The sequence below is a fragment of the Esox lucius genome, chromosome 7, assembly GCF_011004845.1.
Source record: "Esox lucius isolate fEsoLuc1 chromosome 7, fEsoLuc1.pri, whole genome shotgun sequence".
NCBI classification, from domain to species: Eukaryota; Metazoa; Chordata; class Actinopteri; order Esociformes; family Esocidae; genus Esox; species Esox lucius.
Window position 1 is genome coordinate 37,273,376 of NC_047575.1, and position 16,244 is coordinate 37,289,619.

General features: G+C 41.7%; 1 protein-coding gene across 3 annotated transcripts in view; it reads right to left on the bottom strand.

The window, feature by feature from the left end:
• gbe1a (glucan (1,4-alpha-), branching enzyme 1a) overlaps positions 1-16,244 on the bottom strand; it is a 119,290-nt gene that overhangs the window by 28,270 nt on the left and 74,776 nt on the right. For all 3 annotated transcript variants that reach the window (XM_034293245.1, XM_029120846.2, XM_029120847.2), the window contains exons 9-11: positions 10,875-10,990; positions 5,907-6,034; positions 4,250-4,348 (exon numbers count right to left, since the gene is read on the bottom strand). In XM_034293245.1, the coding sequence (XP_034149136.1) occupies positions 4,250-4,348; positions 5,907-6,034; positions 10,875-10,990 (343 nt within the window). The remainder of the gene's footprint in view (positions 1-4,249; positions 4,349-5,906; positions 6,035-10,874; positions 10,991-16,244) is intronic.

Below are 16,244 nucleotides of genomic sequence, written 5' to 3' on the forward strand. Positions count from 1 at the left end.
AGAGGCATAATATCGTCAGTTAACCTTCAAAAGAAAGAAGAAAAGTTCAGCTCACTAGAACAGATAACATTAAAACAAACAACCAGAATGTAATTGACCAATTACAGAGACTCATAAGCCCAGGTATTAAAAAGTGACACTCCACCGTAATCACTACATGGAAAGGTGTCATCAGCGTCTTGGAAAATGGTTCTGCTGTGTTCTCTGACCAAATACAGACCTACCTCAAACAACAACACACTTGTCTTTCTATCCAAACTCAAAACACATACACCAACCCACACACTCTTGAACACCAGAAGGTAAGGTAGGCAAATCTGAATTGAGTTGTTTTGGCCCTCACATTTGGAACATTTCCAAGGTACTTCAACAACTGATGAATTACTGTATGTTAGAGGCCAATTTAAATGAGGAAGATGGTGTGTTGTGGTACTGTGTGTTTTGCATATTGTGTATATTTTACGTATTTAGTGATTTGATATTTTGCATCATAAAAACTCTTGAGACGCATCTTGTCCTCAAGAAAGCCCCTTCACCGCCCCCCAACAAAGTACATTACCCGGTAACTGGGATAATGTCAACTGCTTTCTAGTAACAAATACAGGAATAAATAAATATTTATATAAAAACAAAAGCATTAGTCAAAAAAGAATATAACCAACACATCTAATAACTGGAAATACCTACAATCTGTAAGTACAGTGGATAACAAAACCCTTATAGAAAATTGTTTTATAGGTACAGAACATTTTTTTATAGGTACAGTAAAGGATGAAATGAAGACAAATCACAACAGACCTTTCTTCCACCTTTAATAAGACCTTGCAACCAAAAATATTTAAGTGAAAAATGAAATGCCTTAGTTTTAATTGTGAACATACTTTATAATGGGTCTCAACATCTGAGGCTGAAACCTAAAAAAAGAACTCAACATGCCAGACTATCTGTACTTTCAGATATTCCAAGCAGAGATAAATCCTGACCGAATGCAGCTTCAGTCTTCCCTATTCTACCAATTGGCTGTGGAAAAGAAACAACAGAAAAAGACAGAACATAAGTAAAATAAGACCTGATGAGGCTGGGCAGGATGTGACTGAACATCACTGTAAAGTCCAACACATGACCACACCTGATGAGGCTGGGCAGGATGTGACTGAACATCACTGTAAAGTCCAACACATGACCACACCTGATGAGGCTGGGCAGGATGTGACTGAACATCACTGTAAAGTCCAACACATGACCACAACTGATGAGGTTAGGCAGGATGTGACTGATGATCTCTGAAGTCTAAAGGCCACGGCTGTGGTCAGAGAAATAAATGTGTATGTCTGGAGTCCTGCAACTCATCTCTCCAGCACTTCATTTATCTCCTTATAGAATCTTTGTTCCTGATAAGTTTCTTATTAGGCCAACTACTGAGGTCTGATTACTGAGGTCTACCGCAATGGTTTTGGCTGCAATTCAGCCACAGAGGATTAAATAAATTTAAAACAGAAAATAAACCAGGAAAGCCTAGTTCAGCCGGCCCCGGAATTAAAAGTAATAAACGTTGTTACCCTCACTGGATTCAAACCCGGGTCTCCCATGTGAGCTATACATTTGCCTATACATTTGCCCAGTCGCTAGCATTGTGTTAGGCATGTGTTAAACTGACTAATGTATCATTCGTGAATAACATTGATACAATAACTATCAATATAGGCGACGATAACTGACCTTTTTGTCAAGCGAAAAGATGAGAGAATCATGGAAACCCCTACTCTGTTACTGCCAAAGGGGTTTTGATAAAGCCTATACAGTAACACCCAAAAAGCATGCACAGATGCGTACTTCGAAAATCCACCAGAAAAGTTGCAATACTGTATAACCTTTTAGTTAAACTAAACAATTTAGGCTTACAATATCGTAGCTACTGAGGGTTGTAGCCAGCAAAGTTTTTGTCTATCCTGATCCAAAAAGCATGCACGGATGCGTACTTCGAAAACGCACCAGAAATAGTTGCAATTTAGCCATAAACCGTTATATTCTCGGCTTACTATAACATAGTAAGGGGTGTAGCCAGCTAAGTTTGCGTCTTTCCGGAAACAAATCCTAATGCATAATTTGTTTGGACTGTGACAAGAATCGAACGTGGGACCTATTGGTTGCAGGTCTTCTCCAACCACTACGCTATTTTACAAGGGGTAGTCAGTCGGTAATATACATTTGCTCTTCTTGGCCGGCTCCGCTTACACGGTCCGGACAAAATCAAAAACTTTAATAGGGCCATAAAAACAAAAATATGCATCATTGCACTAGAGGATGTCATTCAGCATCTTACCGTTTTAGGGAAAGTTGAGGTCATGTCCAACCGAAGAAGAAAGTGGTGCAGTCATCCTAGAAATGTGTTATAGTATAAAATATTGAAGCTACAAGGCAAAAGGAGTGGTATATGTCTAAGCTGTTTTTAGGAACTATGCTTAGTAGAAAGCCTGCATAGAGCATTCAGCTGGAGTCAGTCAGACAGTACACCAAGAGAATGACCGAAGGGTCTCAACTCGTACTTTTACATTGGAAACTAGTTTACAATAACAACGAGGCGGTGCAGAATTTGTTGTAAATGGCCAATATATCACAGCAAAGAGCTGTTCTTAGACGCAAAGCAACACAGACTCCCTGAGGTGGCTAGTCACTGTTATAAACTATCATAAGCTAGTTAAAAATTTAACTAGAATTATATAAAACAAAGCATTTAGCAGACAATAGTTTCCACAGCAGTTTCCAATCTTGACTGCATATATAATTTAAGAGAGAGAGACACCCACACACAGAGATATATATAGTGTCAAGGTCCTTTGATACACAGGAGGTGTGTGTGCGTATGTGTGTCAGATGCCCAGTGACAGGTTAAGACAGGCCAGAGACATCTTCAGTGATTTAGAATGTCAGCTGCCAGACAGATAAAATAAACCTTTCTATCACCTTACAGAGAGGAGCGCGCGCACACACACATACACACACACTCCCATGCCCACACTCGCACACCCACACGCAGGCATGTACACAAACGCATGCACACATTATGAAAGGGGAATACACTTTTCATTACTAACCAGTTGAAGCTCTGTTTGAATTAATCCAGTGCGCCCTCACCTAATGTCTTTGATATCATGAAGCCAGAGACAAGAAAGAGGTCAAAACAGATACCAAAGAAGAGGAGAGAGGTCGCAGGTACTCATAGGGATTTCATACAAGTTGGAGAGTAACTCCTGCCATGACTGCTTGCACTAATCACATGACATACGCTTACATGAATGTTAACTCTCCCTCTCCATCCTGTACCTGGAGAGGGATTTTTACTCCATAAAGCAGCGTTAGAATATTATCCTGGAACAGGACTGGGTAGCCTTGATTTACGTGGTGATTCAGGAAGTCAGACTCCTGGGTTTCAGTCACATTTGTACCTATTCAAATCTTTATAATAACTTCCTCATATATCTTCATAATAATTTGTTTTGCTAAAACTAAAACTCTTGGTTTATCAAAACCCATAAAAAAAACGACTAAAACATCAATATCTTGACAAGCAGACGTCTGGTTCAGCACTAAAGAGTAAATGCAATGACTAATTGACTCTCCGGAGAGCAGGATGAGAGGAGAGGAGAGGTGGATGCGAGAGGGAGGGGGAAAGAAAAGAGGGGTAAATACAGGAGACAAGTTAAGATAAACCTGGGTGTCTACATGTGTGCATTTCTCTGGCTGCAGCATCAATACACCTCAATCGAAGTTTCAAACAAACGCTGGACTGAGAGGCATGCGTTTGGCGGGAGCAGAAGATGTCAGCCAGGTCACGATGCTAAATACAACCATTCCCAAAAACACGAGAGCGTGTTTGTGCGTGTTTGGTTGGATGTGTGAGCTTGTGTAAGGTGTGTAGCGTGCAAATTGTGTGACTTGTGAATTATGATTTCTTGTGTGTTTTTTGCATATCCAAGGTACCATCGGCCAAGTGATCTGTTGTCCAATGATGGTGGGATCAGTCAGGTGATCCCAATGTTACCCACTCTGACAGGGAACAACAGGGATCAGCCAGGTGATCCCAATGTTACCAGCACTGACAGGAAGAGACAAGGATCGGCCAGTGGTGCCTCGTCAACAGGTGGCAGCCGAGCTCCGATTTGCTGCTCTGGGCTCCTCCCTGGTGCGTTGGCCCTGCACTCATGAAGAAGAAAGCGTTTGTACTACCGACACACACTACTTCTATTACCTGAATCCACTTGTCGGGTACAGCCATGTTGAGTCGGTAGTCGAACCCCAGTCCTCCCTTCTTCAAAGATTTACACAATCCTGGCATACCTGACACATCCTAGAGATGGACAGAGAAGGGTATGTGGGAATGAGAGAATTTACAGCACATTCTGAAGCAGTATATTGCACTGGAGATCATAGTGAAGCTAGGTGGAGCAGAGTGGGCTACAACGAGAAACAGAAGCTCCAGTCTTGGTCATTAGGGATGGTCTAACACTGGATAAACAGAAGCTCCAGTCTCAGTCATTAGGGATGGTCTAACACTGGTGAAACAGAAGCTTTAGTCACGGCCATTAGGGATGGTCTAACACTGGTGAAACAGAAGCTTTAGTCACGGCCATTAGGGATGGTCTAACACTGGTGAAACAGAAGCTTCAGTCACGGCCATTAGGGATGGTCTAACACTGGAGAAACAGAAGCTGCAGTTTCAGTCATTAGGGACAGTCTAACACTGGAGAAACAGAAGCTCCAGTCACGGCCATTAGTGGCGGTCTAACACTGGAGAAAGAGAAGCTTCAGTCGCGGCCATTAGGGATGGTCTAACACTGGAGAAACAGAAGCTCCAGTCACGGCCATTAGGGATGGTCTAACACTGGAGAAACAGAAGCTTCAGTCTCAGTCATTAGGGACGGTCTAACACTGGAGAAACAGAAGCTTCAGTCTCAGTCATTAGGGACGGTCTAACACTGGAGAAACAGAAGCTCCAGTCACGGCGATTAGGGATGGCTCATATCAGGAGATGGAGGGTGTTTCTCTAATTGTATACTAGAGAGTCCCACAAACTCATGCTCTTAATTGATCAAATTCTATTTGCAAAGCAGCATACAGAAAGTTTGCTATGCTACGATGTAATCATTAGCACATAAGGACCCCATTTCTAAATATAACAATGACAACAGTGCTGCAGCTGCAGATTCCTTTTAGCTTTCCTTGTCATGGTCCACGTTAAGTTATTTATCAAGCTATCAAAATTTGCTGGCTAGCTAATATATCCTTTATTATAATCTTATTTAAAAAACTAGCATTCAAAGTTAGCCTGCTAGTCAGCGGAAGGCCTGTGAACACAAGCCAGACTATTCTTTCTAAACCCTGGCTTGACATAAAACAAGGCTTTTCAAAAGTCAAATTGTTAAATGTTTCGATTTCTGCACTATCCCTTCAGTACTGATAATTGCCCACACACACAAACCCACACACACGTTGCCGTTCCTATTGATATGCCCTACTGACCGTATACAAATAACCCTAAGTGACCCCATCCCCCAAAAATCAACCCAGTATCTGTACAGCCTGTAAAAAGCCAACTTTATACTGTAACACAAATGTATACCAGCGCCACACAAACACCTCAGTGACAGTAATACAATCAGAGTGGAGTGGGACGATGTTACCTCAGTGACAGTGATACAATCAGAGTGGAGTGTGTAAGATGTTGCCTCAGTGATGGTAATACAGTCAGAGTGGAGTGTGTAAGATGTTACCTCAGTGACAGTGATACAGTCAGAGTGGAGTGTGTAAGATGGTGCCTCAGCGATGGTAATACAGTCAGAGTGAGTTGTGTAAGATGTTACCTCTGTGACAGTGATACATTCAGAGTGGAGTGTGTAGGATTTTACCTCAGCGATGGTAATACAGTCAGGATAGAATGTGTGTAGGATATGGTTGGAGAGCATTAGTTGGATGATGGCATCCTCATCAACGTGCATCCCAAAATAGTCACTGTACCCACCAGAAAAAGACATATCTGGGGAGGGGGGAAGAGATTCAGAAAAGAGAGGGATAGAGGAAAGGGAGATTAATTCAGATGGGTTCAAAGGTGCTTTATTGGCATTTGCCATTTCTTTAGAATCACTCCATGGTTGGTTCATTTCTTTAGAAAACAGTTGAATAGCCAACCACCACGCTATGTGAAGTACTATGTAAATCAAAAGCAATTCCTGAATATCAAATCACAACCTATGCTACGTACTATAAGTACACACTTCGCGGATGATGGTAAAGTTCTGTTTTGTATATAGTTAAGCTAGTATGCCTGTGTTGGGACCTATTGGGGTATACTACTTCGTCATAAAATTGTGTCTTGACATTAGATCATTTTGTCACGCATTAACATCACACCAAGTTTGAATATTTACCTAGACACCATTAAACATTGTTTTAAATTGTCCTAAGTTTCTTATTAAATTTCCTTCCACCACAAATAACATCTATGAACTGTGTGGCTTTTTCCACTGGCCGTAGCTACTGAAGCACACACACCTAGATGGGATTTTTTTTAAAAATGTATTAAGTCCTGTAATGACAAACAATGTGAGTGTTCAGTATTTCAGAGTGTGTTTCAAGTTTCAAGGTTTATTTGTCAAATGAACCAAACAGCACAGCTTCATCCTGTACAATGAAACTCTTATGACACGGCACCCGACAAACTACGTAGTTAGAGTTAAGACGATTATATAAGCAAAAATATATCGAGACAGAAAATAATAATAAAATAAAGCAACAATATACATACACTGTACACCAGCAGCCATTCAAAAAAGAGTACTGTAAACTAGCAGCAATCTGGGTAGTATTTTGAGAGAGAAGCAATCTGGGTAGTATTATTGAACATTTAGATATGGCAAGCATTGCAGTAATATAAAGTTTGCTCATAAGTTTGCATACACTGGCAGAAACTGAAATTCTGGCATTGATTTTGAAAATATGACTGATCATGCAAGAAAACTGTCTTTTATTTAAAGATAGTGATCATATGAAGACATTTATCACAGTTGTTTGGCTCCTTTTTAAAGCTAACAAAGGCTTGTTAGCTTCAACTATGACTTACGCAGGGCTAGGCAGCAACATTTATTGGGAATGATCAACAAGATTTATCAACAATACATGCACTCTATTTGCTATGGTCGACAAAGGTTGCCAAGCTTACAAACCCCCTGAAGCAGACAGAATCAGAACTCATGTCCACTGTGAAATGTAATGAATGTGTTTCTTTAGTGAAAAAATTATTACATTTATTAGATGGACAATCAGAACTGCACAGTCTAACAATGACACTGTACCGTCAGTATGACCACCAAGAAATAATAACAGTAGGTAATAAATAGCTCTCTGCAATCAGGCATTTTCCCAACGTCTTCAAAAAACAGCTGCCATTAAGCAGCTGTCAAATCTCTCTTTTATAGCCAAGATTATTGAGAAGGTTCAACTCAAAAATGTTGTGACCTCAAGCGATCTCGAAGACAAATTTCAGTCAGGCTTCCGACCTCACCACAGTACTGTAACGGTGCTGAAAAAAGTTTTAAATGATATACGGCTGAATACCAATTCCAATAAAATAGCATTTCTGGTTCTATTATCTCTCAGTGCAACATTTGACACTGTAGATCACAGAAAACTTCTAGATATTGGGTAGAACTCTCCGGGACAGTCCTTAATTGGATCAGATCTTATCTAGATGGCCAGAGTTACTTATGCTACCTCTGGGCAAAATTCTACAGAACAACAACATTAATTACCATAGCTATGCAGGTGATACTGAAATATATATGGCACTCAAACCATATGACAACAGCTCAATCTACTTACTGTGTCACGGTATAGAGCACATAAATACCTGGATGAACCAACATTGTCTACAATTAAACCAAAACAGAGATAATTGTGTTTAGCAAAAAAGTTAAAAGAACAGGTATTAGTAAAGAGCAGGATTCTCGGGCACTAAAAACCATGGACCAATTGCGTAATCTTTGTGTTCTGATAGACCTCACATCTAACAGTCATATCAAAGCGGTGACCAACACAGCATTTTAGCATCTTACAAAAATAGCCAGAATCAAGGACTTGGTGTCCCAAAAAGACTAAGAGAATCGCTCTTATCTCTAGTATGGTTGACTATTGCAATGGCCTCTTAACTGGACTCCCCAAAAAGACTGTAAAACAGTCTTGTACTGTTCAATCACCTATTAAGAAGTGGAAAATTCAGGGATCTCTTGATACCAAGCCAAGGTCAAGAAGACCAAGAAAGATTTCAGCCAAAACTGCCAGAAGAATTGTTCGGGATACAAAGAAAAACCCACAGTTAACCTCAGGAGAAATACAGGCTGGCCTGGAAAAATATGGTGTAGTTGTTTCAAGGAGCACAATTCGACGATACAAAAATGAGCTGCATGGTTTAGATGCCAACAAGAAGCCTTTACTGCACCAATGACACAAAAAAGCCTCACAGCTTCTGGTACACTGTAATTTGGAGTGACGAGACCAATTTAGAGCTTTATGGTCACAACTATAAGCGCTATGTTTGGAGAGGGGTCAACAAGGCCTATAGTGAACAGAATTACCATCCCCACTGTGAAGCATAGTGGTGGCTCACTGATGTTTTGGGGGTGTGTGAGCTCTAAAGCGTGTTATCAGAAAATACTGCCAGACGATTTGCATTCTTCGCTCTTGGACTTTCCATCACGACAACAACCCTAAGCACAAGGCCAAGCTGACCCTCCAGTGGTTACAGCAAAAAAAGGTGAAAGGTTCTCGAGTGGCCATCAGTCTCTTGACCTTAATATCATCTAACCACTCTGGGGAGATCTCAAACGTGTGGTTCATGCAAGACGACCAAAGACTTAGCATGACCTGGAGGCATTTTGCCAAGACGAATGGGCAGCTAAACCACCTGCAAGAATTCAGCGCCTCATAGACAACTATTACAAAAGACTGCACGCTGTCATTGATGCTAAAGGGGGCAATACACAGTATTAAGAACTAAGTGTACGTAGACTATTGAACAGGGGTCAGTTCATTTTTTTCTTTGCGTCATATTTTGTTATATGATTGTGCCATTCTTTTATGACCTACTGTTGAATGTGAATCCCATAAGAAATAAAAGACATGTTTCGCCTGCTCACTCATTTTTTCTTTACAACCGGTACATATACAGTATTACCAATTCTCTAAGGTTATGCAAACTTTTGAGCGCAACTGTACATAAGTGTGACCTAGCAGCAATTAAGAGTCATTGAAATATTAGATACATATGACTGAAATAAGCTTATGAATGGTGGAAGCGCACTACAAATCCATAGCGGGAATTAAGAACCTTTCCACACTGTACATTTAAAAGTTAGTAGTTTAAAAAGAGGACTGTAAATTAGCAGCAATATTGGTAGAATTATTTAATATTGTAGAAATGGCAAGTATTGCAGTAATATACATTGAAAAAGAAAATGTAAACTAGCATTGATTTTAAATATTCTAATGTCCAATAAAGGCTTCCAAAGGTCATATCTGGATCACCTCAAGGCTTCCAGGTACCCAGAGCTATAGGCAGAGGAACATGCTCTGAGCTTAGCACGGATATTACCATTTTGGTTGGAGAAAGTCCTTACAGTGACCCTTGGGACGACATCATCGATACATTTGGAGATATATGCTGAGACAGTCTGTGTATTCATCAATGTTCCCATCGGCTGCTTCACAGAACACCTGCCAATCCTTTGTTTCAAATCCATCCTGTAGGGCAGTAATGGATTCCTCATTCCAGCGTTGAACTGTCTGAGAAACAGTTTTTTCTGTTTTAGACGTTGTCGGTATGATGGGAGGAGCAAAATTGAGGTGTGGTCTGCTATCCCAAATGCAGGGTGGGGGAGGGGCTGTAACCATTCCGTAATTGTGAATTACAATGGTCAAGAGTCTGACCACCCCAGGTAGGAAAGTTAATGCGCTGGTAGTATTTTGGTAAAACTTGCCTCATATCTGCTCTATTAAAATCACCAACAACAATAGCAGCTGCCCCAGGGTGGGCATCCTCTAGTCCATTTATTACTCCATATAGGACTTCCAGCACATGCGTTTTATCCACCTGCGGGGGTATATAGACTGCTGTGATAATTGCTGAGCTGAATTCCTGCGGAAGGTATAAGGGACGTATCTTTACAGACAGTAGGTCCAGGTCTGGTGAACAGTGTGCAGTTAGCACTGCAACATCCGTTCCCCAGTGAGAGTTAACTCAAATGCAGACCCCTCCACCCTGACTTTTACCTGACTCCGATATTCTGTCCTGCCTGTGGATAGAAAAGCCAGCAGAGGTGACGCACAAGTCTGTTACCGTAGGATCCAGCCATGATTCCACGAACGCCAGCAATCAGCAGTTTGAAATGTCCTGCTGAAAGTGATTCCGTGCGTGTAGTTTGTCCATTTTATTCTCCAGGGACTGAACTATGTGAGTAGAGTGGTCAGTAATGGCGGATTCTCATCCGAGATCTGCATAGGACACCGGCACGTTTGCCCCTCTTCTTTCTCTGCCATCGGCGTATTGGTAAGCAGATCGGCCGTAGAACAAAAGAAATGCAGCAGTCGCTCCAGTGGGTTGTGTAAAAGTCAGTGTTCAACGATGAACGAATATTTTAAAAAAATGCTTGTCGATCATACTGTATGAGCAACAGTGCAGCATGAACAAAAACAAAAACAATTGTAAGCAAACAACGATGTAGTACATGTGGAGCCATTGTCAGTGGGACCTTACTCACTGGCGTACAGGAAGTGTGGAACCTGTGTGCGTGTGTGTTTGTCTGTGCGTGTGTGTGTGCTCTCACCAATGCCGTGGTGGTGGTAGAGCATGGAGGAGACACCGTCGAACCTGAATCCATCGAAAAGATACTCTTCCATCCACCACCGCAGGTTAGACAGAAGGAACCTCATTACTTCCCAACTAGAGGGGAAGAGATGAAGAAATGCACAGATGTTGGTCATTTCAATACAGCTACGGGCGTGTAAAAGCACACTTGCTGAATTTAAGAGTTTAATGCGATGTGTGTGTTTTAAGGGTGTGTAATGTCTGCTCCGCCTGGCATGGCAGGTCCTCTCCCTCTCCGGCGCTTCACCTCAGAGGTGTACTAACCACCGGCAGGAGAGTGATGGTAGCAGTGCTCACCACCGACACACCGGTTTCCCATCTCTAATCAGTTGCCTATATGTATGTTTGTTTGACACCTGCCCCTCACGGTTGATTGTCTGTTCGTTGCCACAGCCGTGTGATGCCGTCCTTTTAATTTTTTCATTTCCTTCCGCCTCCTTATACACACCTGCTACCCTCACACCTCACAGCATAGAGTATTCTGCAATTGGAACCTTTTTACACTTAAGCCCAGAGTCTGGGGGACCATTTTACACAGCGCACCGCAATAACAAATCAGGAAAACAATAAAACAAGATGGGAGTTGAGGAAGAGGAGAACGATGGAAAGACTCAAAAACAGCAGGGAGAGTGAATGAGAGAGAAGGGTCTGAATAAAAAACAAGGCCTGGAAGAAATTACCAATCAATGAGCTATGAATGCCTTCAAGGTCAATAGAGGGGAAAGAAGTACATAGAGCTGGAAAGAGGGATGTATAGGATAAGAGGAAGACTGTCAAGAGAAAGGTGAGAAACAGAGCTGATGGATGAATAGAAGGAGCTAGAAGGAGGCAGGGATAAAGACGAGGTAGGAGGGGGGCATGAAGAGAGGAGGTGGAGGGGTGGAGGGGTGGAGGAGAGGGAGTGAAGGATGGCGATAGGATGACCATAAATGATGTAGTAAAGATTAGAACACAAACACACACTCTCTGTGACCTCGGTGCTGTGTGGGTGTTAGAATTAGAGGGATCGTCATGAACCAAGTCCCTGACCAACGACCTCCAAGCTCATTATCATATCAGTCATTAATGATGTCTGCCCCCGCAAAGCCCTTCGGTCAGGGCCAATCCAGGAAGTACAGGTGGGGTTGTATTCATTATTAAGGTTATGAACAGCAAAATGAAACATTTGGGCCCATTAGCTTCAGTTTGTTAGTGAATATTGGTCAGTCTCAGCATCTCCTGAGGACTCTGGCACGCTGCAGATGTGAAGAGTACACACGCACGCACACACAATTATTTGTTTACCCAGGGGGGGAAAATAATTTTAGTCCCAGAGTTGGTCAATACATTACAGATTAAAAACATACAACACAGCAACATGATCCATCATAAAGAAAGCATTTACACTCCTCTGGAGACTCGAGTCTTTCATCAGTTTTCTAAATTTATTTAGTGGCACTAACCTGTTTAGGTGAAATACTATCATAGATTATTATAGGATTAAAGACTATCATAGATTATTATAGGATTATACACTATTCCAAGCCACTGTTGAACAGTAGGACAATGCAGTCTGGCTCAATCCTGCAAATGTCCGGGAGACATTAAGCAGCAATCACCTAGCAGACCGGGTGGTGGTGCAGGAGATCTGACAAGAGAGGTAGAGGGGTTCACCCAAAAGGGCTTCCTAGATGAATACCTCCAAATGTGGCTTCCAGCGGATGGAAAGTGAGGTGTGCTGATGGGCAAGTGACTTGGCATTTGCAATAAAGCATAAGGATGCATGACAAACAAAGTCTAGCCTCTGTGAGACCGAGGAGGCTTCATGCATATGCAATAGGTCACCATAATCAATCACAGAAAGAAATGTGGCTTGAACAAGTCTTATAAATACACACAATTTCAATTCAAGCTTAATCACAAGATTATCCAAATGAACGTAAAAGGACATCATTTAATTGAACCATTTACCTACAACCAAAGCATTCTAATTGACTACCTGAGGTAGCTGGTTGAGAGAATGCAAAACATCTGCAAAGTTGTCATCAAAGGTGGCTACTTCAAAAAATTAGATTAGAAATGTATTTTGATCTGTTTAACTCAATTTTGTTTGCTACATGAATAAATTAGTTATTTCATAGTTTTTATGTATGGACAATTATCCTACAGTGTGGAAAATAGTAAAAATAAAGAAATACCTCTGAATGAGTAGGTGTGTCCAAACGTTTGACTGGTACTGCAGGTATTCGTAGGATGACAATGTTTAATGGATAAGCTACCTGATGTGAAAATGCTAACTTTCGCTGGCTCAGTACAAGCTGCTGAAAAGGTCATGAATTTAGTCTCATGTATCCAAGAACAGTTGGACCACAATGGAAGACTCACAGTGAATGAAAACAACTAAGATCAACAAAGGAGCTCAAATGGAATCTTGGGACGCACCACTAATGATGTCATGGAAACCAGACCTGTGATTGTCAGCAGGTACACACCGTGTCCTGTCACAAAAGCATGTCCTAAACCAATGTAAAAGCCAACCAGCGGCAGTTCATGGTCAACGGATTCAAACGCCTTGGATAAATCAACTAACAAAGCAGCGACAGACATAAACTTGCAAATATGGGGCCTGTGGTAACTGAATTAGCAGATAAGAAGTGCTTGTTAAACATGAAACCAGGCAAGCCTAGTTCAGCCTGACAGCAAGAAGTATAAACCTCTTGAGATTCGAACCCGGATCCCCCACGTGAAAGGATGTGTCGCTAACCACTACAACCCTGAGCTCTACCCTCGACTGTCAGTATCCTGAACAAATCCTCTTTTTCCACTGGCAATATTTCACTGGTTAACTGTATGATATTGATAGAGTTAACCTGATTAATGTTCCTTACTAAGTTTACCGGAAATAGGGGAGTCATAGGAATTGAGGAATTAAGCGAGTCTGCCAAAGCTATTTCATGACATTTTTCTTTCATGGCATAACAACATACCTTTATCTTTCATTCGTGAATTACAATGATACAATAACTATCAAGAAAGGTAACGATAACTAACATTTTCATCAAGTGAAACAACGAGAGAATCGTGGAAATAAAATAAATGTTGTTGTTCACAATATATTTGAACTTGTGCCTTCCATGTGAGAGGCACTGTCTTTAACCATAACGCCACGGCATTACGCATTTCACCAGTTGGTAAACACTATTAAGCATTGTGTTAAACTAACTAACATTTCTTATTAAGTTGACCTCCACCAAAAATAGCGTCTATGAGCTGTTAGCTTACGCAACTGGCTGTTTGAACAGTTTATTAGCCAGTAATAGGCTTACTGGTATCTACTAACTTCTTAGGAATAATCAGTATCAGTATTGAGCAATTGCTAGCGAGACTGAAGATGAACTTTTCCATGCCAGAAACAGTCGAAATATAACCGTATACAATTTCAGGTTTCGGTTTCAGCCAGCGAAGCTTTCGTCAATACGGAATAATTCACAATGCGTACTTCGCTTTGCCTGCGAGGAGATACGAATTCCGGAACTATAGCCCACAAGTCCGCTTCTCTAACCACTATGCTATTTAACAAAGGGTAGTCAGTCAGTCAGTCAGAGAGTGAGAGTGAGAGTGAGAGTGAGAGTGAGAGTGAGAGTGAGAGTGAGAGTGAGAGTGAGAGTGAGAGTGAGAGAGAGAGAGAGAGAGAGAGAGAGAGAGAGATATTCGCTTTTCTTAGCCGGCTCCGCTTACGTGGTCTGTCAAAAAAAACGAAAATATCAGCTGTGTCCTTCACTTCATTAGAGTCCATCATTAGCTGGTGTGGAATGCCAGAGGCCAGATTAGAGCATGACATTGATATGATTAGCAGCCAGAATGTATGTAATGTTTACGTTCCATGAACCAGTCCCTGATGTTCCATTTATGGCCTCTGTATATGAGGACACCTATAGTGCTTTTGGAACATATTCAGACCGCTTCTCTGTCTCCATAATTAAATGTGATCTAGGCTAGACCTAATTTAGGATTGTTTAAACACACATTTTTACCATGAATTGACACAACAAAAGGACAAGGCAAAAACAGTTTTTTAGGAATTTGAACAAATTTTTTGAAAATGAAAAACTGAAATGTCTTGTGTACATACAGTGGGGAGAACAAGTATTTGATACACTGCCGATATTGAAGGTTTTCCCACTTACAAAGCATGTAGAAGTCTGTAATTCTTATCAAAGGTACTCTTCAACTGTGGGTGACAGAATCTAAAACAAAAATCCAGAAAATCACATTGTATAATTTTTAAGTAATTAATGTGCATTTTGTTGTATGACAAGTATTTGATACCTCAGAAAAGCAGAATTTAATATTTGGTACAGAAACCTGTGTTTGCAATTACAGAGATCACATGTTTCCTGTAGTTCTTGAACAGGTTTGCACACACTGCAGCAGGGATTTTGGCCCACTCCTCCATACAGACCTTCTCCAGATCCTTCAGGTTTCGGGGCTGTCGCTGGGCGATACAGACTTTCAGCTCCCTCCAAAGATTTTCTATTGGGTTCAGGTCTGGAGACTGGCTAGGCCACTCCAGGACCTTGAGATGCTTCTTACGGAGCCACTCCTTAGTTTCCCTGGCTGTGTGTTTCGGGTTGTTGTCATGCTGGAAGACCCAGCCACAACCCATCTTCAATGCTCTTACTGAGGGAAGGAGGTTGTTGGCCAAGATCTCGCGATACATGGCCCCATCCATCCTCCCCTCAATATGGTGCAGTCGTCCTGTCCCATTTGCAGAAAAGCATCCCCAAAGAATGATGTTTCCACCTCCATGCTTCATGGGATGGTGTTCTTGGGGTTGCACTCATCCTTCTTCCTCCAAACACAGCGAGTGGAGTTTAGACCAAAAAGCTCTATTTTCGTCTCATTAGACCACATGACCTTCTTCCATTCCTCCTCTGGATCATCCAGATGGTCAATGGCAATCTTCAGAAGGGCCTGGACCTGCGCTGGCTTTAGCAGGGGGAACTTGCATGCGCTGCAAGATTTTAATCCATGACAGCGTAGTGTGTAACTAATGGTGGTCCCAGCTCACTTCAGGTCATTGACCAGTTCCTGCCGTGTAGTTCTGGCCTGATCCCTCACCTTTCTCATGATCACTGATGCCCCATGAGGTGAGATCTTGCATGGAGCCCCAGACCGAGGGAGATTGACCGTCATCTTGAAATTCTTCCATTTTCGAATAATTGCGCCAACAGTTGTTGCCTTCTCACCAAGCTGCTTGCCTATTGTCCTGTAGCCAATCCCAGCCTTGTGCAGGTCTACAATTTTATCCCTGATTTCCTTACACAGCTCTCTGGTCTTGGCCATTGTG